Here is a 23,254-nt window from a genome sequence, read left to right on the forward strand (position 1 = left end):
TCTTGGTCATTATAGGGTCTCCACTGCCTGTGGGGGTCTGGCACTTGGTGGAGGTTTGATGAGTGAATGAGTGAATAAAGAACTGTTAGTGCATTGGTGAGTGAGTGAATGAAAGAATAATGATGGAGAATGGAGCCATCGGAGCTCAGGTCCACCCGCACTCCAGGGTCTGCCTGGTATTCCTCTCCCTCTTCTGCATCACCCCAGGCCTGGATATTGGTGGAGGAGGAGCAGAGCACTGTGTCTACTCCAACCCCAGGCCAGCGGGCCTGCCTTCAAAATCTAGCCCTGACACAGAAGGGATTGCCTGGGAGAGGGGGTACCTGTTCCTCTGTTTCCTCCCCTGTAAGTTAGGACTCTAGAGGACCTTCCCAGAGAGGCATAAACGACCTGTGCAACAGGCAGGCACAAGGAAGAGACCCAAACCCACGGTCAAGCCCCAGTCCAGGGTGAGCTCACTAGCACTTTGCCCTGGTTCCTTCACATTTCCAATGACCTGGTGTCATTCAGAGTCCCCCCACTCAACACAGGTACAGTCTACGGGAACCGGGGGGACTCACCCGGGGCCTCCAGACTCCCCCATCCAGTGCTCTGAGCTGCTCTGAGCCATCCCCATCGGCACCCACCGGGCAGGTCCACCTGCAGGCCAGAGTCCAGGGGGATTTTGTTCCCTTCTCAGCCCCTAGCTCTGGCTTTCTTTAAGGCAGTCATTCCAAAGGACCCCGCCTCCCCCACAGCTGCCTCGCCGTGGAAGCCGGGAGGGGGTCATCGTTAATCGTTGCTGCTCCGGGCCTTGGAGGAGTTGAGATCATCCCGCTCCACAGAGCCTGTCTCTGTAATTCAGTTTTAAAGCATGAAGAAAGGGAGTTGATGAAATTCCACTATCAGCACTGAGCCAATATGCAAAATATCTCACCCCCAATCAAATAGCTATTATGTTTTCATTTCCATTTCGGCGTCTAGCTTAATGAGCAGGAGACAGATCTGTGTGCAGGCGTCTGCTCACCATGATAACTGAGGGGCTTCGGACAGCAGGGGCCATGCTCGGTGCTGCCCTGGCCAGTGGTGACCACTGTCATCACCTGTGGGCTCTCCAGACAGGTGTCTGGCCTCTCCACCCTGCCAGGCAAGGAGACTAGCGTCGCTCTTGCTCCTGGTCATCAGCAGGGCGAGGGAGGCATGGGGCAGCATTTGGCAATGTCTAGAAGGGTAGCATGTTGGGGGAGGCTCCTGCCCACCAGTCCCCCATCGCTGCTTCCTGGCCCAAGCCCATGAGCAGGTCAGTTCATCTTGCTGGTCCTCGGTTTACTCATCTACAAAGTGGGCCTGACTTGGGCTTCCCTCTGGGGGGTGTTAGAAGGTACTCTTGCCCATAACGACTGGCATCAGGATCCTGCCTCACCCTCCACCTCACCCCCACCACCCTCCTGCTGTCCTCTCCCACCAATCCTCTATGTACCCTGTCAGGCTGCCTGGTAGTACGCCCCGCTCCCCACACATACCTTTCCCACCACCTCTATACCCCTGGGCTAACTAAAGAGGCTTGGGGGTAGAGAGGACATTTGTAAAACGCTGAGCACAGGGCTCATATATGGGCAGTGCTTAATAATAACACATCCCCCCACCATTTGCCCGGGCCTCACTGGGCGATGGGTGATTATAGCTAATCGTGATAACAGTTCATGTGTGGGATGGACTTACTGTGTGCCAGCCCTGAGCTAAGCTCAGATACAGGTGGCACCACATTTCATCCTGCTAGGTAGGAGCTTTCTGAGCACAAAGAGTGACTTGCTCGAGGTCACAAAGCAAAGACACCTCCTGCCTGGCCACGGGTTGGCCTGGCTCAGCTGTTAAGGCCTTTGAGAGGGGGTCTCACAAGGGCCAGGCAGGGCTCTTTGCTAGCACAGGGCACCCAGGGAAGCAAAGCATTTCACCAATGCCCCTGGCCAGCAGAGAAAACTTCCTATCTGAGACCCAAGTGGATCAAGGACCCAGGTGCCCTTGTGTGGCTTCAGGGGTGTCACAGGGGCTCAAGAGGTCATGTGGCATACTCTCAGGGTGCCGAGGCAGGCGTGGGGCGGAATTCGTTGTGCCACATCCTCGTCGTGGGCTTGTAGAAATTTGCTGGTTAGCAATTGTCTCCTACATTATCAGAGCTGTTTTAATTGTGCTGGAACTGAATTAGAGACATTAGAATAAATTGCCAAGGCCGGCAGCCTCTTTCTTCACGCTCATTGTCACGCCTTTGTGCAGAGCGTGTGCCTTTGTTCTCTCATAAATGGACCCGCCACGAGCTCAGGGCCTCCCTGGGTGGCTGAGGCCCACCTGAGCAAGGCATCTTTTCAGCGCTGGCAGGTGTGGGGAGCAGAGTGTCAGCTGTGTGTCCAGTATTAGCCTGGCCCCAGTGCTCTGGTCCCTGTAGTCCCTAAAAGCAGGTAGCTTTGTACCCATTCTCCAGAGCAGGACACTGAGGCCCTGAAGTCCCATGGCCATCCAGCAGGAGGGGCCTCAGCCCTAGGGCACCCACTCCAGCTCTGAATGAGCCACAGAAGACACCAGGGCTTCTAGAAAATGGCCAGCAAATAGGCTGACCCCGGGACTGTGTGCTGGCCCCAGTGACTGGCAGTGCCCACTAAGGACTGACCCCACAGGAGAGAGAGTGAAGGCCAGCCTCCACCGCAGCCTCTGCTTTCCTGCCCCAGTGCATGCCAAGGGAGGTCATGGTGGGTCAGGCCTCCTACCTGTCTCAGAGGCACGCGTCGGACCGGTCTGGGGTGTGCCCAGCCCATCACGGAGCCGGCCCGTGTGGGCGCATTGATGAGAGCACAGAGGCTTAGCCTGGGGCTGGATCTGTGTGGTCTGAGTAATTATAGCTCTGAAGTGTCCTGGAGAGGTTGGGACTCATCAAGAGCTAAGTCCAGAGGGCTGCAGCTGGGAAATGACGCTGCTGCCCCTGCTGGGACCCTCTGTGGCTACCCAGTGCCCCTAAGATTAGGATCCACATGTCCCCCGCCTCTAGGTCAGCCCTGCTCTACTCTCAGCCTTTAATCCCTGCTCCTTCCTCTACCTCACGAGGCCTGTCCAATTTACAGGCCCTTGCACAAGCCACTCCCTCTGCCTTCTAAGCCTTCATCTTTGTACCAATGTCGTCCCCTCTGAGATCTGCAAGTAGCATCTCTGCCTGTTTTTTTGTTTTTTCCTTCTCTTTCTCATTTGCCTCCCTCCCTCATAGCACATTTATAAATTTCCATTGTTTCTGTTTGGGGCCCATTTATTGTTTAACTATCTCCTCTGCTGGCCTGGAAGTCCCCTGCAGAGTCCAGAGGTCCTGGCGCCTCTGCCTTCTAAAACAGTGTCTGCCCTCAGAAGGCAGGAAAGGTGTCTGCCTCACCAGGAACAACTCAGTTTTCACTACTATAGCCGGCTGTCATCCGCCTCTGGTCAGAGAGGTGAGCCGAAATGCAAAGAGACACCAGCTTGCCACCTCCCTGCTCCATGTAAATTGCTAGATTTTGAAAGTAAGCCAGTGAACTTGGCCACAACATTGCTCATTCTATCACAGTCTCTTGGGTCTCTCCTTCCTGCTGCCATGAGCCAGCTTGTGTGGCCCGTGTTGGATGCTGGCTGTTTGCACAGTTGTTACTCTATGGACAGGCATCTAAGGCACCAGCAGGCCCCATCTCCCTTCATCAGCCACCTACCCAACTTCTTTCACCCCTGGAAAACCCTGGAAAAGGAGGAGAGTGAGGGTACCAGGAAGGAAAACACTAGCAATTTAGTGAGAAGCCCCTGAAACTGGACAAATTTTGGTCCCTCTGTGCGTTTTCCCCAGGGAGAAGGCACTGGATTTCATCAGATTCCCAGAGGGGTCATAGCATACAAAAGGTCAGGAACCACCAGCCACAGAGGTGTGAATCCCGAGCAAGTCTCCCTCTGCTGCTACTTGCTTGCCTCCAGGGATGGAGAGTTCAGCCCTTAAGAAGTGGCCATTCCATTCCTGCCAACTCAGGCCTTCCTTCTGGTGCCTCCTGTCACCAGCCAGAGCGAGCCCCATTGTGCTCCATCAGGCACCTCTGACACTGAATTTACAGATGTCACCACAGCTTTTAGACTCTTCTTCATTTCCTCAGCATCAAGAGGGCCTGGGCCCAGAACCACCACTACCCCCACACCCCGACTCCTGAGTGCACATAGCTGGGGTTCAAGAGTCAGGATCCTCCCCCACACCACACTTGGATGATGGGTGTCATCTACCTGATAACCAGCCGGTGGGAGGCAGGACAGGTGGCTGCAGGAGAGGAACTTAGGTACAATGAGTCCTCTTTTAACATCATCTGTAGGTTCTGTGACTTTAAGTAAAATGACGTATAATGAAACCAGTTTTACCCTTAGGCTAATTGATGCAAACTGCAGTTAGGTTCCTTTTGCTGCTCATCAACATTATAAGGAAATAATGTTAATCAAGGAGCTGTTGTAATTGGGGCAGGAGGCAGCCCCACCCCTTACCTGTCTTGGGGCCAAGGCTGAGACAGACAGAGATAGAAGGGGCCTAGAGGATTTGGGGAGCGGGTGGAGTTCACACATCAAGTCTTGGGGAACCCTATTCTTCACTGTCCCCTCTGCCCACCACACTGGCACCGTTCATCTGACCTCGGGTCAGAGGCTGCCACCCTGGCCTGCAGTCAGGAGCACTGGTGGATCCAGTTTCCACACCTTCACAGGGGGTCTGGGTTTAGGTTACTTTGATTCTCATCTGTCTTCTCACCTGTTCGGTGGGCTCCATGGGGCAACTCCTGTAAGAGTCTCTGGGGAGGTTGAGGTTTGGAATTAGGGGGCCCCAGGCCTGGGGCACTCTAGCCCCCAGCGGTTAGATGCCTGTGTGTTCACCTGTGTCCCATCAAGCATTTATTCCTTTAATCAGCTTCTCTGAGCACTTCCTGTGTCCTGGGTGCTGGGGCCCACCCCTGCGAAGCTCCCAGACCTCAAAACCTGAGCTCGAGGCACTCCCCAGAGGAGGGGTCCGAGGCGGAGGAAATAGCTGAGCAAAGCCCAGGAGATGTTTACCCACAGGGGCTCTGGATGCACACTTGGGCTCCGTGAACCCCTGCAGTGCGTACCTATGGGATGGGGTAGGCCATGGCGTTCGTGTAACCCTCAGGGGCCCCTGGCCCCAGGAGAGCCCCCATAGCTGCTCCCATGGCTTGGAGTAGAGCAGAGGGGAGAGGCTGGGAACATTGTTCTGGCAAGAGCAGTTTGTGGGGCCAGCAGAGGCTGCGAGGCCGATGAGGTGGGGTGGGAGGGCCGGTGACTGCAAGACATTAGAATTGTTGCAGGAGTAGGGTTCACACAGCAAGTCTTCAGGGACCCTTGAGGGAGCCCTCATGCTGATGGATGCCCTGTCATGGCCTCTGACCAGGAGTGGCCAGTGCCTCATGATTCCCCCTGGGCTGTGTCCACAGGTTCCCTCGGAGACATGGAGGCTGGAGAAGAGGCCCAGGCCACAGAGACTGGCCTCCCACAGCGGGAAGCTGCAGCACCAGAGCCAGAGGCCTCGGGGGAACCTAAGCCCCTGAGCCCTTCCAGTCCAGGTGAGTCAGGCAGTGGGCGTGGCAGGCTGGGGTTTGGCACCCTGAGCCACCCCACACCTTCCTTTGTCCTCACCTGTGACTTCATAGGAGCCAGTCCCCTCTGAGTTTCCACACCTGTAAAGTGACATTGAACTTGGTATGTCTGTAGGCTAACTGTGCCCAGGAGGACCAGGGGAGACCTGAGTGGCTCCCAGCCTAAGGCCTGACCTCAGGGACTAGAGGGGGAAGCGGGTAGCTGGAGAGAGGAGGCATGGACACCCTCAGCAGATGAGTCTTAGAAGTCCTGCCCCTTGTAGAACAGATGGGGAGATCAAGGCCCTAGTGGGGAAGGCGTAGCCCAGGGTTAGAGGAGGAGTCATATGGGCCACTGAGTGACCTCAGGAAAGCCATGTCCCCTCCCAGCCACAGTTTACCCTCTATGAAATGGGGCAGCAAGGCCTTGCCTGACCGTGGCGCCTGCCTCAGCACACATGGTGCTCGGTACTTAGCAAGTTCTCCTATTAAGGCATGTCACTCCATTTTACAGCGGCAACGAGGCCCAGAGAGGTTAATGACTTACCCAGAGTCACACAGCCTGTAAGCACCTGAGCCGGGATCTGCCCCTCAGGTCTGGATTCACGTTGAGGCCTCCGCCCCGTCCCCCTGCTTACTCCCCATCCCACCCCACCCCAGGCACCTGGAATATCTCCTAGGGCCTTCCAGGTGGCACTTCCCCCAGGGACAGGAAGGGTGCATTTCTCAAGCTGAGAAAAGAACATGGAAAGAGAGAGCCCCACCCGGGGGTGAATTAACCTGACATTAAGAGAATTGCTCTGGCCAGGTCTCGGGCAGGGCCTCGAAGCTGGGGCGGCCCTTCCTGTACCCCCAGGACTGAGGTGGAGAGGCTCCCACATCCACCAGATCCTCCACCATGGTGATGGTGGTGATCTCACTCCTGTTCCCATTCTATACCATGAAGCCCTTTGCACACAGAGGCTGAGTTACCTACCCCCAAACCATAGTCTCATGGGAGATATATATGCCACACACTTGACCATTTGGGAGGGTGGTAAGTACATGGGCATGACTGGGAGTAAAGGAGAGATGGGATGGGGGAGGGGCAACATTGACCAAAGACCCAAAAAATGCCACCCATGCTCTGGGTGCACAGGGACAGGTATAACAGGCAGTGGCACCTGTAGCACAAAGGTCCTGAGGTGGGCTAGAGAATGGACAGCAGGGGAGGGGTGGGAGGATTAGAAGCCAAGGAGGGGCAGGGGATGGGCAGAGATCCCGGACAGACTTTGATCCCTGGCAGGGAGGATCCTTCTCACTGTGGACCCTCTATCCCCAGCATCTCTCAATGTCAGAGCATCAGAGATGGTCACAGGCCCAGGAGCCCAACGAGCCTCATCCTCTGAGACCTGTTAGCCCCTGTGTTCCTCTCCCCAGTAGCAGGCCCATTGGGCCATTCCATGAGAAGAGGCTGGGCCAGCAGGACTTAAACCCAGAGCCAGGGCATCCATCACCCTCAGCTCACCAGGAACCTCCAGGCTGGGTAAAGACATCCTGGGCCTCGCCTCTGGTGCCAGCTCTGGCTCGTTGTTATTATCTGTGCCGTCATCAGACATCATCTCATGTGGCTTACCGGTACAGCTAGCATTCCCCCCAGCCAACTCCTGGGCTGTGTTCCTGTCCTTCCTGAGCCTCAGTTTCTGCATCTGTAACTGGGCACACGCCCCTCGGGGTGGCCAAGGGGCTGAAAGAGTATGTGAGGGGCCACCTCATCACCATGACTATTAGTATTAGGTGCTGCGCACTAATGGGGGGGCGGTGCCTCTTGAGGCCCATATCTGCCAAAGGGTGAATGGCTCATTACTGGTGGACTTTGACCCAGTGGCTTTCCTGGGGAGCTAGGCCCCTTATCTGATCTGGGAGCTGGGGTTGCATGGGGGCGGGGGTGGGGAAGGACCTAGAAAAAACAGCCGGAGTTGCACCTGGCACAGGCCGTGGTGATAACGTGGCGATGGACGTGATAAGGCAGCAGGAGCAATATCTGCCTCTCAGGCGGGCCCAGCGCGGTTCCCCGGCCGCGGCTAGAGCTCAAATGCCAGCCACGTTGATTTATAGCCAAAAATAATAGGACTTTTATACTGTGTGATTGATTTATTTGATGTTAATCACGGCCCTTATCTCGGGTATTAATAATCTGCCGGGCACGTGACGTCACTAAGGGGGGGCTTTTATGGGAGCTCATCGATTGGGGGCCGAGGTGGTTATCAGGCCGGCAGGGAAGGCAAATATGCCCTTTGGGCTGGAATTGGGTCCAGAGCCTGCTGGAGGGGCCCCCAGCTGCCTGAGGAGGCGGCCGGGGAGGCGGAGCTCTCTTGTGTGCCCCTGCCTGGGCGTGTCTGGTAGGCCATCCTGCACTCTAATTATTAACAGCAGCTGGGATAGCAATTATTGCTACAATTAATGAAGGGATAAGAGGTTTTAAAGGCCAAGGGGAAAACTGAGATGTCTGATCCTTCCCAATTAAAGCAAGCCTAGGGGTGGGTGACCTTAGGCTTGTGCTCACCCACCTGGGTCTCAGTGTCCTTCCTGGACATAGGGTGGGGCAGGCGAGTGACTTGGTACCAGAGGCTTGGAGGGAGTTGATCATGTTTTTCTCTCTGCAGAAGTTAATCCCCTGCCACCACCGCCCCCCACACCTCCAAGAGGCCCCGAGGAGACCAAGGGGCAGGAGTCAGAGACGAGTCTGGAGGAGGAAGCCAGCTGCTCCTGGAATGGACCAGGTAACCATGCCTGCAGTCAGGTCTAGCAGCATCACCCCTCCAGGATGCCCCTAGGCCCCAGCCTTCTGGGAGTCCTGGGAACTAGCCACCCTGACAGCTTGGGTGGGATGGGCCTGGCCTGCTGGCCAGAGAGGTCGATGGCAACCCACCAGGCCTGAGCCTGTGCCTATTCCAAAGTCCAGCCCACTTATGGGGCTGGCAGTATTGTTGGAGGCAGGCATTGAACTGCGCCGATGCTCAGAGCTGAATCCCAGGCCCTGTATAGCAGACCGGAAGGTTCTGAGGATTCCCAGGAGGTAGAATCTTCTCTGGCTGAGAAAGAAAAAGGCAGTGAGGGCAGGGACAGGCATCCCAGGAGACAGAAACAGCCAGCACAAAGACAGTGGTGGATGCATGTGGAGGGCCTTCCCAGCCAGGCTGAAGGTTCGAAGCTGTGCAGGTACTTAGGAGAGGACTCACCCCTACCGGCCCCCCCAACCCCCCCAAGAGGCTGCAAGCCACCTGGGAGGCAGGAGGTGGCTGCAAACTGCCTGGTCCTGGACCATAGGAAGTGTCTTTGAGGGCGGTTTTGTGCTGCCCCACTACCCTTCCAATTCGTAGCTGGAATTCTGACCTCGGATTTCCCACCAGATGTGTTCTCTTTGTATCCCCCCGATTCTACCCATTCATGAAGAGAGGGAAGTCTGGGCATGTTGGTTGTCTCTGTGGTTCCTCAGCTTGGGCACACAGGCTGGTGTGTGAGAGGGTTGGGTGGGGCTGCGTCTCTGGGCTCAGGTAGAGCTTGCCATCAAGGGCCATTGCATGGGGGTGGAAGAGGGAGGACGTGGTTCTTGGGACTGAAAGGGTGGAACGGAGACTGCGCACTCATGCCAGGCACATGTGTGGATGCAGCAAGCATTTACTGAGCGCCCGCTGTGTACCAGACGTACAGCTGTGAGCAAACGCAGTCCTCAGGGAGCATGCGTGCGGTTGTGATAATACAAGTGAGGGTCATGACTGGTGGGAAGAAACTACATGCTGAGGGCCTCACCTTGCTGCAGTAGGGGGAGTGTCAGGGAAATCTTTGCCTGGCAGAGGGCCACAGAGCAGCCAAGGGGCTTGTCCAAGGTCACCAGCTGGGAAGTGGCAGAGCCGGGTGCAGACCCACCGCCTGACTCCAGAGTTGGCGGCAGGTTTGTGAGTGCCAGCTTTGCTTATCCCTCCAGGTGGTGCCTGTCTACCCCGCAATGGCAGTATCAGCATCCCCACTTCACTGATGGAGAAATAGAGTCTCCAAGAGACCAGAACCTGAACCTGGGTGAGGGCTGGGGTGCACCCGGGAGCTTCCTGCACTATTTGCATCCTCAGGGGCCTGGGGACTCCCTATCAGCTCCCACAGATATGAATTTCTGTGCAGTGGGCAGCGATGGGCCGATAAGCGGCCGCTGGCCAACCGCCATGGTGGCCGCCCCCTATCAGAACCCAAGCAGGCCACACTTATCGCCCAGCCAGGGAAGCCAGAGGCCCAGTGGACTCTTATCTCACGGGGACCGTCCGTGCCGGCAGTGGGGCAGCAGGGCTTCACAGGGGCCCAGCTGGGTTGGTCTCCCCAAGGGCACTGCCCAGCAGTGACCGTCTGGGGGACAGAGGTACAGCCAGTGCTCTGCCACCTTCACCTGCAAATCCTGGTGCTCTTCACAAGTCCAAGGCCCTCTCTCCTGTTCTCTGTTCCTCTGAGCCCCTCTGCCAGTCATGTGCGAGCGTCACTTCCTGCCTGTCTCTCTCTCCCTGTTTCTTGATCCCTGGCCCGCAGCTAGTCCCCTATCCCCAAGTATGCGGGGAAATGCAGCTCCCACCCTCAGCAGCAGCTTGTGAGGCCAGCCCGGGGGCACCACCCTCCTTTCCCCTCTGGAATGGGGGCAGCAACTTTGACCACAGTGTGCCCCGCACTCTCTGGCGTTGGGCAAGTGACTTGGCCCGAGCCTCAGTTTCCCATCTGGCCTGCCCGAGGGTGGGAGCCAGTTGCCTCATGGAGCCCTTCTGCAGCCCACGATAGCTGGCCCCTCCTCACCTTTCTAGCCGCCTTCTACTGGCTGGGACCCGGGTGACACCAGCCCAAGGGAGACAACAGGCATCAGTGTCCATCTCTTCGGCTGCACAGTAGTAGGTACAGCTTGGCTGCCCTGCCTCCAATGGTCAGGGCTCCGAGCACATGGCCACAAGAACCCTCAAGAGGCACCCACATGGCACAGGGCAGAAACGAGGCCTCCTTACCCCCTCTCCTCCCAGGACGCCCTGCACACACACTGCACACACAAGTGAGGCCCCGGATGTGCAGGGCTCTGTAAGCACTAGAGTGCTAGTCTGGGGCCTGCGAGTGACTGTCACAGTCTTCCATCCCACCATCTCCTGGCCCCATCGCTGCCCTGCCCTAGCTTCCTCCTGCCCCTGCCTCATACCTGGTGACCTCAGGGCTCCAAAAACAGACTGGGGAGATGTTTAGGGTGTTTATTTTCATTTTCAAAAGTTATGAGCAGTGTCAGTTGCTGGAGGCTTGGTTCTCTGGTGTTGCTGCTTCAAGTTGGACCCCCGAACTGTCCTGAGAGCAGAAGCACAAACCCCCAGTCCGCTCTCTAGGCCAGGGTCCCAGCTTTGCCGAGTAGCTGTGGGCAGGCCACTGGCCTCTCTGGGCCTCAGTTTCCTCATGTGTACAATAGAGCTAACGAGGGTACCAGCCTCTTGAGGGAGCTGTGAGGAGAAAAATCGCACCTGGTGCAGAGTGAGCGCCTCACCTCAGCATTTTCCTTAGGACCATCACCCCACCCTGGGACCCTGGGTTCCTCTAAGGGAGACTAAGGGTATAGGTAGGTCCTGCGGGGGGAAGCCACTGTCTGAGACAGCCAGAACTCTCCTCTTGGGGCCGGCCAAGCTGAGCAGCTGTGGAGCAAGGAGAAGCACCTTTCGCTCCCTGTGGGTAATGTTCATCTCAGCCCCATAGATGCCGTCACCCTCCCCTCGCCCAAGACGCCTCCACTGCACCAGAGCCAGGTCTCCTGTCCATCAGAACCCAGGGTCCAGGCTGAGTTTGAGGCCCAGTTCTGTGGTGATGCCACAGTGTGACCTCTAAGATATCACCTCCTCCTCTGAGCCACCAGGGGTGGGTGAGGGCTGGAGCAGAGCTGCACCCAGTAAGTATTGGAGAAACGCTGGGTGTGCCAGGGATGTTCACCCTCACAGAGCTCAAGCAAAACTAGCTTCAACTATGTGGTGTGCGGGAAGGGGTCCTAGGCAGTACACACCCAGAGGGCCCCACAGGGCAGCAAGGGCCTCAAGCATGTGAGAGGGTAGGGTGCCAGGTAGAGGGCACAGCCCATACAAAGGCCCAGAAGGGAGGCCCTGGGGCCTGAAGGAAGCAGGGGTTAAGGAGGGATCTGGTGCCTGGGATCCGGTTCCAAAGGAGAAGAGGTGGAGTGGGAGTTTAGCGGAGGGGATCCCTCTGTGCCAAGCAAAGTGGACTAGGGTGGGGCAGGGGACCTACCCCAACCTCTGGTCTATGAGGACGGGGTCCTAGCCTGTGGTGTGGAAGGCACCCCAGAGCTGGGGAAAAGGACATTGGGCTGGAGCTGCCCTGGCCTGATCCTCCAGCCCAATTCAGAAGGAGAGGGGGTAGGCAGCAGGAAGAGGGGAACTCAGTATTTTTATCTTTGAAATGACCTTGTTTGCTGGAGGGGCTGGCTGTTTCAAATTCTGATATGCAAATGGCTTCGAGCTATAATCTATAATCCCCAAAGCCTGTCTGGGTGGGTGGCTGCCACTGCCTTTGCTCTGCTGGCCCAGAGCTCTCTGTTCCTCAGGGGTTGGTCCCACTTGCCCCGTGTCCCACCCCTACTTGTGCCTTGTCCCCACATTTTCCATCACCCTCTTTTCCTCTGCCTCTTCACTTAACACCCAGAAAAAGCAGGTCAGCCCCCATTAGGACTGAGCCCTGAGGGTCCCATCTGACTATGTGGGTGTCCTGGGCCTGCCCCTACCTCATAGCCCTGTCCAAGCCTCTGTCCAGTAGCAGTCAGCATGACCTTGACCTGCCTGGCACATTGTAAGAAGACAGGTAAAGGGAGAAACGGCAATGTGTGGGTGCTGGGCCTAGGTTTGAGCCCCCAGGGGGGCCTCGTGTGTGGGGTTTCCTCTCCCTGGGAGCCCCCAGGGCCTCTTCCCACTGAGCAGCCCCTCGGCCAGCAGAGGGAAGATGACTTCCCTGGGGTGACCTGAGAAGGCTTCACTCCTCTGACCTCCCTCCCTTCCCTCTCCTCCCGACCCGTCTGTGCTGGTCACTGAGAGGTGGCAAATGAGCGTCTTTGTCTAGCTCTCCGCCTGCCTGTTTGGGAGGCAACGTGGTCCTGACACCTGGCTACTGAGCGCAGGGCTGTTCACCATGGGTGTCATGCTCACTGGGGAGCAGGAGGGGAACCCAGGAGGCCCAGAGGACATCAAGTGGCCATGAGGGTGGCCTGGATTTCACAGGCCCAGGAAGAAAGGGCATGGCCAGGGGCACATTTAGTGGTCAGCACAGTGGGTGCCTAGGCCTGTGGCTTGGCTGTGTGATCAGGCCCTGGGAGCAGGGTCCCCTTCACCTGTAAGTGTGTCAGGGCCTGGAACTCTTTCCTGGAACCACTATTTACAAAATAAATCCAACTGGGCAGAGCCTTGGAGGGGTGGGGACTGGGCGAGAAGATCTGTGGGTGGTGGGGCAGCCTCCTGTGCTGGATCAACTGTTGGACCATGGTTTGGCTTTATCGTGAGGGCACTGGATGGGCAGGAGGCTCATCCACAGGTTCCCAGACTGACACTGGGCAGGAAAGCCGAGGTGGAGCAGGAAAGGACCAGGGAGCAGGGGTGGGGACCACCTGCCACCCACCTTTTACTCACCAACACTCAGCAGCAACCTGTACCCAGCCCCAGGTGGGGTAGCACCTGAGACAGTCCTGGGGTAAAAAGTCCCTTCAAGGGGGCAGGGTCAGTTGCCCCCACCCTGACTCCAGGAGTGAGTGGGTTCTGTTCCCCCAGAAGCCAGGGCCTTTAGTTGGGGAGCAGCCTTAGGTTCCCTAGAGTTAAGACTGAGGCCGACTCCCCTGGGTCCCGCAACCCCTGCCTGGGGCAGCCCAGTTTCTATGAGAGGGCCATGGGGCAGGCATAGGGACTCAGGCCCACCGAGAGGATTATGGAGTGCTGCGGAACCGCCTGCGTGCTCAGGACCTGATGAGAACCACTTTTGCTCACATTTTCTGCATATCTTGAGCCGCACTTATCCCTTCACACCTATTATCTCTCCTAATCCCGTCAGCAGCCCTCTGAGGGAGCTACTAGTTGAGCCCCACTTTACAATTAGGGAAACTGAGGCCCAGCAAGATGAAGCAACATGGCCAAGATCACTCATCCCATAGTGGACAGGGAGCTAGGATCCGAGTGAGCTGTGCCTGTTTGGTTGCGGGTATCTCTAGGCTTCATTTTAGTACCCTCACCTCCCCCCCACGCTGGCCTCCAGGAGACACACTCCTTGTTTCTGGCCTGGCTGTGTGATCAGGGCCCCAAGAGCAAAGTCTCCTTCACCCATCACTGTCTCAGGGTCTGGAGTTCTTTCCTGGTGACTTGTTTACAAAATAAGTCTAATTGCCCAAACATCAGGTGTTACCTTCTTTGTTGAGCTCCATCCCTGGCCCTGGAGGGAGTGATGGGTAGGCTGGCCAGGTCTCCACAGCACTGCAGGTCAGCAGAGGGTAACGGCCAGGTGATCAGAGCCAGGTCAGTACTGTAGGAGGGCCCCTGACCCCACCCCTATGCCCCAGCCCCTGCCAAGTGGAGGCCTAAAGTACAAATTGGCATGGGGCAAGAGTGTTCAGGCGAGGAGCTGGCACACGCAAAGGTCCTGAGGTTTAAAGCATGTGTGTGGCTGAAGGATTAGAGGCTGGGGGGGCTTGGGGAGAGGTAGGACAGGGCACACATGGGCCAGGGTTTGGGCTCAATGCCATGGACTACAGGGAGACACTTCCATTCTCTTGGCTATAAAGGAGGAGCTGAAAGGTTACGAGCAGGGCATTTGGTCAGCTGCCTTGCAGAGAATGGGCTGGGTAAGAACACCCCCAGGGAGCACAAGCGAAGCGGCTGCTGTGAGCGGCCGGAGGAGGCATCTGTCAGCCGTTTCCTCCTCAGGGATTGGAGCCTGGTCTCCGTCCCCAGGGTCCCAGGGGTCCTACTGAAGGCTGAGAATCCTCGCCCTGGAGTGTGAGCGAGGGCGTCCGACTGGCTATCTGGGCCGTACTCGGCTGACTAATCTTGCTGCCTAGAGTTTCTATGCAAACCTCAAGGTTTGTTATCGGGCAGCAGGCGGGCTGGCGGCTGAGGCAGGACGGCCTGTCCTGATGGACAGCCCAGGAGATGGGCCGATACGGCCCAGCCACGCGTCCCCTCCTGCCAGTTCGCCATGTGTGGGTGGGAAAAATCATTTCAGCTATTTTGCTTTATCACCAGGCCTGGCATTGCAGCCTGATAGGCCTATTTGTCTTAGATTAACAGATGGGGGAGGGGCACGAGAGAGGAGGATGTCGGATGGCAGGGGTCAGCCTAGGGTCAGCTCCAGAGACCAGACCCAGACGCTGGGCCAGGAGCCACCTTTTTCTGGGTGTCCCAGGGAAAGCGGTCGATACTAGGTACCCCAGAGGGACAGGTTCCCTGAGACTATCCAGCAGGCCCCACACCATCCTGACCTTTCACTTCAGAGCTGAGCAAACCAAGACTTGGGGGAAACGGAGCTTTTGCTACGGAGAGGGCTGTGTGTCCCTGCCATGACCATCCTTCCTTCCCAGGTGTTTCCTGAGCACCTACTGGGGGCCAGGCGCACTGCAGGTGCTGGCAGAGATGGGAACAGTCCCGCCCTCGTGTTGTGGGGGTGACACAGGCCATAGGACTAGAGGAGTATGGGGTCTACAGCCCAGGAGTGAGCAAGAGAAGGAGGTTGTTTATTCGCTCAAAAAACACTTGTGTATTAAGCATCTGCTAAGTGCCGGCAGAGTCCAGGCGCCCAGGGAGCTGATGTCGTAGTCAGGGAGACAGAGACTAAATAATAAAGAAGTAAAAATGTCACGTGTTTCAGGGTATGAGGCTCTGGAATAAAAGATGGGGAGTGATTCTAAACTGGGCGGCCAGAGTGGGCCTCACTGAGCCCATGTTTGAGCTGAGACCAGAAGAGTGAGGGGAACCAACTGCCATCTGCGGACAAAGTACCAGGCAGAGGGCACAGAGCAAGCAAGAGCTCTGAGGCCGTGAGTGTTCCCAGCTGAGTCTGGAGCAAGTGCAGGGGTGAGGAGGCAAGCTCAGAGTGTGAGGGCCCCATCTGCAGGTGGCTATCTTGGAAACAAGTTCAGAGGTCACAGGCTTTGGCCAGCATAGGCCAACGGTGGCTGGCTAACCAATGGACACATTAGCTACCACTGTCCCCAGGCCTCAAGCTGTTTTCATGACCCCTCCCCAGAGCATTGGTCCCCAGGCCAGGGTAGGGCCTGAACCCCTGGCCCGTGTCCACCACCAAAGCTCAGGACTGCCCACTTCTCTGCGCAAGGCCCCGTGACGGATAGGGCTGAGGTGGGGCGGTGAGCTCGTGGCCTCACCTCTGTGCCTGGCCCGGCCCACATGGATGCTGCTTCCTGCACTTCTCAGGAAGCCCCGGGGACCAGGCACCGGGCCATGCACAGCACCCCAGAAGAGCCCTGTGCAGAGCGGACTCTGAAGTAAGACCTCCCACCCCGTCTCTAACTGATGAAGAAAACTGAACCACAGAGCTGGCATGGCTTCTCCCATAGCTGGGTCGCTGACCCCTCAGCCCTGGATAGTCCCCTCACTTTATTCAGCAGTTTCTCACCCCAGAAGAGCTGACCACCCAGCACCCTGCCATAGCAGCTGTCCCTTGGCCTGGTTCTGACTCGGACCTCCACTCCTGACAAAGGCACCTGGGCGTTAGGGTCATGGGTTGGGTCAGGGCAGAACCTATGGGAGGAGCAGTTAGTCAGTGCAGCTCTTTGGCAAGACTCGACCACCATCCCATCTAACTGCTTCGTGGGAGCTTATCCCCATTCGCTCACTCACTTATTTATTCAGTGCCTACTGTATACTAGCCCCTGTTGTAAGCACTGGGGGTAGAGCATGAACAAAACGGACCAACCTCTACCCTCCCAGAGCTGCAGCCCGTAGCAGAGAGAGCAGTCAGCGAGGGGCGCAGGCTAAGCAGGGAATGCGAACAGGAATAGAGCGGTGGTCAGGGGGCTTGGGTGAGGCCACCCCTCACCCTCGGGAGTTGCACAGAGAGCTCAGTGGACACCCTGGGGAAATGCCCTACAGAGCACAGCGTGCAGAAGCCCTGTATTTGAGTGGGGTGGGGGACTCATGCGAGAAATGAAGACAAAGTAGGAAGAGGCAAGGGCTGGCGCCTGCACTGGCTGCTGTGTGGGGAGCAGACTGTAGGGGTTCGGGGTAGACACGGGAGACCCAAGAAAAGGCTGAGACTGAAACTTAGTGTCAGATGCCAGACGCCCTGTTTTACAGACGTGGAAACCGAGGCCCAGAGAAGTTGGGCGGCTGCTCCAGTACCACTGCTGGGCGACTTAGAGAGCTGAGCCCACAGTCCGCCTCCCAGAGAATGGCCCTCGCCCACCTTCATAGGCTCCCAGGGCCCCTCCTCAGAGGGTTTGGACACTGCTAGGGTGGAGGGCGAGTGGGCAGTGGGGTGCCCAGCGAGGAATGTGGCTAGGGCCCAGGTCCGCAGCTATCCCAGCAGCTGGTAGGGCCCAGGCCTGGCAGCCTGCCTATGCTGCCCACTGACCTCACTGGCCTTCCGGGAGCGCCTATCTGTGGCCACGGCAGCCTATCTTGACCGCGGGCTCTAATCAAGCCCAGCTTCCTCCTCCGCCCTCCCACCAGCTTCCTGCCCCAGCCAGCCCACCCCACTAGTCGGCTGTGTGTCTGAGCATCAGCCTTTGCCCAACCTACCCCTCCCAAACATTAATGGGATGCAGGTCTGCCCACCCCCACCTGGGGAGCCCCTGGAGTCGTGGCTGCCCCTTCTAGAAGTTTCTCTCCCTGTCCTCCTCCTGGGCCCAAACTCGGCCCCACTGCAGCCTGGCCATGTGGCTTGAGGTATATCAGCTCACCTCTCGGAGCCTGTTGCCTCCCAGTAAAATGTCCCCAGATGCACTTGGAGGACCCTGAGGGGCTGCTGCTTGACAATAGGCCATTCCCACAACTGCCGGGTGCTGCTGTTGCTTTGTCAGCGGTGATGCTGGTGCGGCCGGCGTGCTCCCTCCTGCCAGCGCCAGTGCTCACGCCTCGCTCACTGCCACCAGTGCTCACGCCTCGCTCACTCCCACCAGTGCTCACGCCGCCCCTCTTCCTAGCACCGTCACTGTCACCGGTGCTCTTACACTCTCACCGTCACCAGCACTGTCACTGTTACTACTGTTACTGTCACTATTCCTGTCACTATCACTGTCCTTGTCACTGGCACTTTGATTGTCCTGTTACCCTTGTGGTGTGGCCCCCACACTGGCACCAGGGCAGACCTGGCTTCCAGCTGTCATGTCTCGCACTGGGATCCTTGGGCTTACCGCGCCCCTCTCTGGGCTCAAGCTGCTCCTCTGTGGGACAAGGACAGAATGTTCAGGCTGTCTGAAGGTGTCAGGAGGGCAGGGCAGGGCAGCGGGAGGGCAGTGTGTGCAACATGGTGGCTCTCTCCAAGCACACCCAGGACTGTGCAGTCCCTGGAGCTATGCAGTCCCCAGGCCACGGTGCTGGGCTCTCCCTGGGGTCATGCAGCCTCAGCTGGGACAGGTCAGGGTCACCATCAGGCAGTCCCTATCAGGGTCCCTATACCGGCCAGCTGTCATTGCCCAGGAGGGAGACAGAGGCAGCCTGCTGGCAATTGTAGGTGGCACTTCCCTCGTGCCAGGCACCATTTGTCACAGGATCTCCCCCAGCCCCAGGACGGACTGGGCTCCATCACACCCACTTGACAGATGAGGAAACTGAGGCTAGGTGAGTTGCAGTGTCTCTGTGAGACCCAGGATGGAAACCAGGCCTCCACTAACTTCTCAGTCCCCCAGCCCATGAATTAACACTTTGTTCTCAGAGAGCCCCTCTCCCTGCCAGGCGAGCCGGGCTCCTTATTTATTTATTATTCCTCTATCTCTATGCGTAACTTTTGATTTCCTCACCACGTTTTTCCATTACGGCGGCCGTGGATGCGGCCGATAAGATCGGTCCCCAGAGATGGGACAAAGGGGCCGCCATTGGTTCGAGGACTGGTCATATCCTGCCCGAAAGGGCCGAGCTGGGGCCTGAAATGAGGCGTGATGCTATCTCGGTGGCTTATTGTGTGTCATAGTGGGGAGGGGACCCTGCCTGCCTCGGCCCCTCCCCCTCCCCCATCAGAACCCGCCTTCGCCCCTGCAGATGGACTCCCACCCATGCTCAGCCCGATCCCTCAGGGGGTGCCCCAGGGCTCTTGGCAACGGGTCCTTGGAAGAGCTTTGACCCCAGGCACCCATCTGGGTCATCCCAGTGCCCTGTGGCCTCCTGGGCTGTTCCTTCAGCCTCCTTGAGCCTCAGTGCTCCTGTCTGTCACCAAAACTTCCCCTGCTACCTGGATGCAGTGGTTTCTGGGGACCCAGGCCCACCGCCCCCCTCCCCAACCAGCAAGCAGTCACATACACCCAGGTGCCCAGGCTAGAGCCTCCCGGACCCTGCACCGCACTATGAGGCTCTTGCTTTGACTCAGCAGTTCAGCTTCTAGGAATTTATCCCAGATAAATAATCTCAGTGTGGACAAGCATAGAGTGGCAAGAATAGTCATCACGCTGTGTTGAAGATAGCAAGCCATTTATTTTTATTTTTTTGCTGGCCTGCAGAATTTCTATAAGAGGGACAAATGATTATAAAAGAAGCAAATCTATACAGATGTCCCCAACACATCACCAGGGTGTGCCTCTCCCCCACAAGCACACAGTAGGTCAAACATGCCCAGTGCCAAAGGCCACGGGCAAGAACAGCAAATCTGGGGCTGACGTGGGGCAGCCCCGCCACCAGCCACCCCCTTCCCTGGTCCCTGAGCTTTACTGGTCCTGCCAAAAGTCTACCTGCCCCTCCCCAGAGCCCAGGGAACTTGCTGGGTCTCAGAGGGTACATGCAATCACTCTGGCAGATGAGAGATGGAGCAAGGAGTAGAGGTGGGAACAAGCACCGTGTCCCTGAGACAGGGACCTCCAGTGGAACCTGGTCATGGGCTCAGCTAGATGGGCAGCAGAGTGTTCCATTCAGGGGAGCCCCAAGAGTTCCTGAGTAGAGGCACAGCGCAAAGGAGCTATGTCTGGGGTAGGGACCAGCCTGTGCCCACTGCATGCAGGGTAGGGCTCTCTGTACTCTAAGCCTCCTCGCCCCTCTTCCCCAGCCCTGCCCTGGCGCAGTCATTGTCCTCCGCCCCACCCCCCGCCACCCAGGGACATGAAGAACAGAGCACTTGGCAGGGTCTGGGACCTGGGTATGAACTCAGTCACCATGCCTTACTTACTATATGGCCGGGTCTTCTCTGACCCTCAGTCTCCTCATCTGTAAAAGGGATAACACCAGTTTCTATGGCATGGGATGGTTTGAAGATTGAATTGATAAAGTGCCATGAAAATAGGTGTCTGCTGGTTTTACACGGTGCAGTGAGCGTGCACGGCTTTCACAAGAGGGAACTTTAACAATTTCCAGGACTCACCTTGTGCTGCGCCGTCCTTTGGAGACCCCTGGGGCAGGGGGGGCCAGTGCCCCGGTTAGAGCCATGGGGCTGAGTGGTACTGTGAGTCAGCCATAGCCCTCCTCAGGCCCCAGCCTCCCTGCGCACGGTAAACGCCTCCTCTGTGGGCGGAGCAGGTGGGAGGTACTTGGTGCTCATAAAGAAGGGTCAGCAGGTTCTCAGGGACTGTCGTCTTTTCTGGAAGGATCTTTGTAATCCCTAAGGGGCTTGTCCCATGTAGGCTGTGGCAGTGTCATGATATTCTCCAGGGTATTGGCTCAGTGCCCGCTGCTGCCCCCCAGGCAGGACTCACCTGTGGCTGGTGTGGACCCAGGGCCCCAGCAGAGGCAGTGGTGATGGGAGGGACCACTCTTCATCCTTTCTACCACTGGGCCTCTGCCCAGATCCTCGCTCATCCTCACACCCACCCCTCCTGCCCATTTCAGAGAAGAGACGGGGCCCTGTAAGGTCCATGCCCCAGCCCAGGGAGTGGGGTGGGCTGGCCAGGCCAGGGGTCGAGAGGCTGTGAGCTGGAGGCTGGATCAGAAGAAAGGGCCCTCTCTGTGGCATCAGCCCCTAGAAAAACAGGGGGCAGGGGCCAGGACGCTCAGGCTGATAGGGGCCAGATAAGCTATTTGCACATGAGGTATTTTCTTTACCTTATCACATATCCTGCTTCCAGCCCGCCCACAGGACAAGGCAGGGCAGGGGAGAGCCAGGAACCCTGACCCCAGTGCTCAGGCCTCAGGGTCTCCCAAGACCAAAGTATCAGGGCCCAGGAGCTGATGAGGCTCCCTTTCCCCAGTTCGCAGGTGGGAAGACAGACCATGGACAGTTAGCTTTTTGAGAATGGGGGAGAGACCATGAGTCCTCGTACTTTGAAACACCCAGGAAGCTGTGGTTCTTGGGCTGGGGGAGGCTCCATCCAGGATGGGGAGGAAAGAGAAGCCTGTTGGAAAACCCAGTGAGGCCAGGGCAGTGTCCTAGGCCAAGTACACTGACACCTAAAGAGTTTCAGGCCCCACTGCCCACCCCGTGACTGTTCCTGCCAGTCAAGCCAGTTCTCTCAGCTGCGCCTTGATGGGGCAGAGTGTGTGAAACACATCCCACCCCCAAGGAGCCCCATCTTGGGGATTCAGATGGGATGATCAGATCTCAAGGCAGTCCCCCACCACAACTTCCCCTGAGACTCTGAGCTGCCCTCAGGGCCTCAGAAAAGGCACCTCTGGGTCTGAGTGTGGCCTCTTAGCGGCCCCTGCTGTCCACCTGGGGCCCAGTCCAGATGATGGCCAAGACCTTGCCCCTTCCCAGCCCACGGACACCCCTTTCCCTAGGGCCACCCTCTCACCAGGACAGGCCTCTGGGCCTGCTAGTGGTGAACGGACCCTACAGGTCCCGGGCAGGGGAGCCAGGCCCCACCCTGTACTCAGGCTATTTCCAGGCAGTCCCAGATCCACAATTAGCTGGGGCCAGGGTTCAACCCGATAAAGATGGGCTGTTGTTCTATATCAAAAAATCAATAATCCCCAGTGATGTTCCAGTGATAGGGAGAGAAGTTCACAGGCACCAGCTGGCAGGTAGGACAGGAGTCAGGCCCAGGATCTCCAGGACCTGGGTCTGTCCTCTCTGCCTGTCCCCCACCTGGCTAGCTGGTGCGGCTGATCCACAGTAGACTCCAGGCTCAGCCATCCCCCTCCTTGCCCACTGCCTCTTTGTGGGTGGGCAGCTTGAAACCACCCCTGTGAGGAGGCCAGAGCGGCTCGGCCCCTCCCCAGGTTTGGGTGGGAAGGTGGCTGGCACAGGGCCCCTCCATGCCTGGTAGGACCAGCCACCCCATCTCCCAGGCCTGTGCTTGTCAATTGGACTGGAGTGTCCAGCTCCGGTTCTGCTTCCTGCCACCATCCACCAGACACTCCAGACACTCCAGTTGCTTGCTTGGTCCCCAGCACTTTCGGGACCATCAGGGCAGAGTCATTGATAACCCCAGCCCAAGGGGCTGACATTCTAGTGGAGAGATTGAAAGTTAATAAAATACAGGCATCAACTCCACAGTGATGGGAGCAGTGGCACTCAGAGCACAACAAAGCAAGCGGTGGGGGGCCTGTGGCCAAGGGCATCACCCCTCTGTATGCATGAGTGCAGCTGGGCACACAGAGGCCCTGGAGGGCCCTCCCACCCCAGCCCTGTGGCGGGCACTGTGCCTGTACTTACTGGCCCACGTTGGAGCCAGCCACAGTGCCATCCTGTCAGCCCCCTCTGCCGTCAGCCCCCAGGAACATCACCTGCCAGCTCTGCCTGGGCTCAGCTGGCCCTACATGGCACAGCCACTATGCAGAGCTTGGCAGGAGAAAGGAGGTCTGAGAGCTGGCATCTCGCCCAGTGGCGGGCACTCAGCCTACGTCCACTGGAAACAGAACCTCAGGCAGGTGTGGTGGGCTGGGCAGGCCACCATGGGTCTCCTGGCAAGTATATCTCCACCCACAGGAGGAGGTCAAGATGAGGCCTCGGGGTCCAAGCTCTGGAAGCCCCTCCAAGGAGCCCCCTGCACCCAGCCATTGTGAGCACAGAGTCTACAGGAAACTTCTTAGGAAGAAAGGTCTGGGCTTAAGGCTCTTTGGAAAGCTCCGACCTAGAATGAGAAGGAAACCCTCCTCCAGGGAGGGCTCAGGCTCTGCGTACCCCACTAGCCTAGGCACTTGAGGGACAAGGTGCCAGCAGAGGCTGGAAACCCATAACCAGGCCCAGAGGTCAGCAAGGGCCACACTGGGCAGTGGGTACCAGGGATCAGGGCAGAGAAGCCAGAGACATCCCAGGGTGGTGGTAGGACCAGGTGGGGAGCATCCAGAGGCCCTATGTAACAAGTTGGGCGGTTCCCAGGAATTTTCTCTTCTCTGATTTTCTCTGTCAGTGAAATAGGCACTACATCTCCAGTGCTGGGCACCCACTAGGGCAAAATAACAAAAATGATCAGATGGAGGCGTGGCCCTGTGGCCTGTGGCCAGTATAGGCACAAGGGGTAGGGCATCATCTCAGGATAGGTGGTCACTGTCTGAGGGACAGAAGCTGGCATTGGGCTCCATGGTGTCATGGTCCTG

General features: G+C 57.6%; 1 protein-coding gene across 1 annotated transcript in view; it reads left to right on the top strand.

Annotated features, from left to right (window-relative positions):
• Positions 1–5,463: 5,463 nt before the first annotated feature.
• The window catches only part of ZFPM1 (zinc finger protein, FOG family member 1), a 45,089-nt gene continuing 27,298 nt past the window's right edge, over positions 5,464–23,254 (top strand). The window contains exons 1-2 of the mRNA XM_006926884.2: positions 5,464–5,588; positions 8,246–8,362. Of these exons, the coding sequence (XP_006926946.1) occupies positions 5,474–5,588; positions 8,246–8,362 (232 nt within the window). The 5' untranslated portion in view covers positions 5,464–5,473. The remainder of the gene's footprint in view (positions 5,589–8,245; positions 8,363–23,254) is intronic.

The sequence above is a fragment of the Pteropus alecto genome, unplaced genomic scaffold (assembly GCF_000325575.1).
Source record: "Pteropus alecto unplaced genomic scaffold, ASM32557v1 scaffold7, whole genome shotgun sequence".
NCBI classification, from domain to species: Eukaryota; Metazoa; Chordata; class Mammalia; order Chiroptera; family Pteropodidae; genus Pteropus; species Pteropus alecto.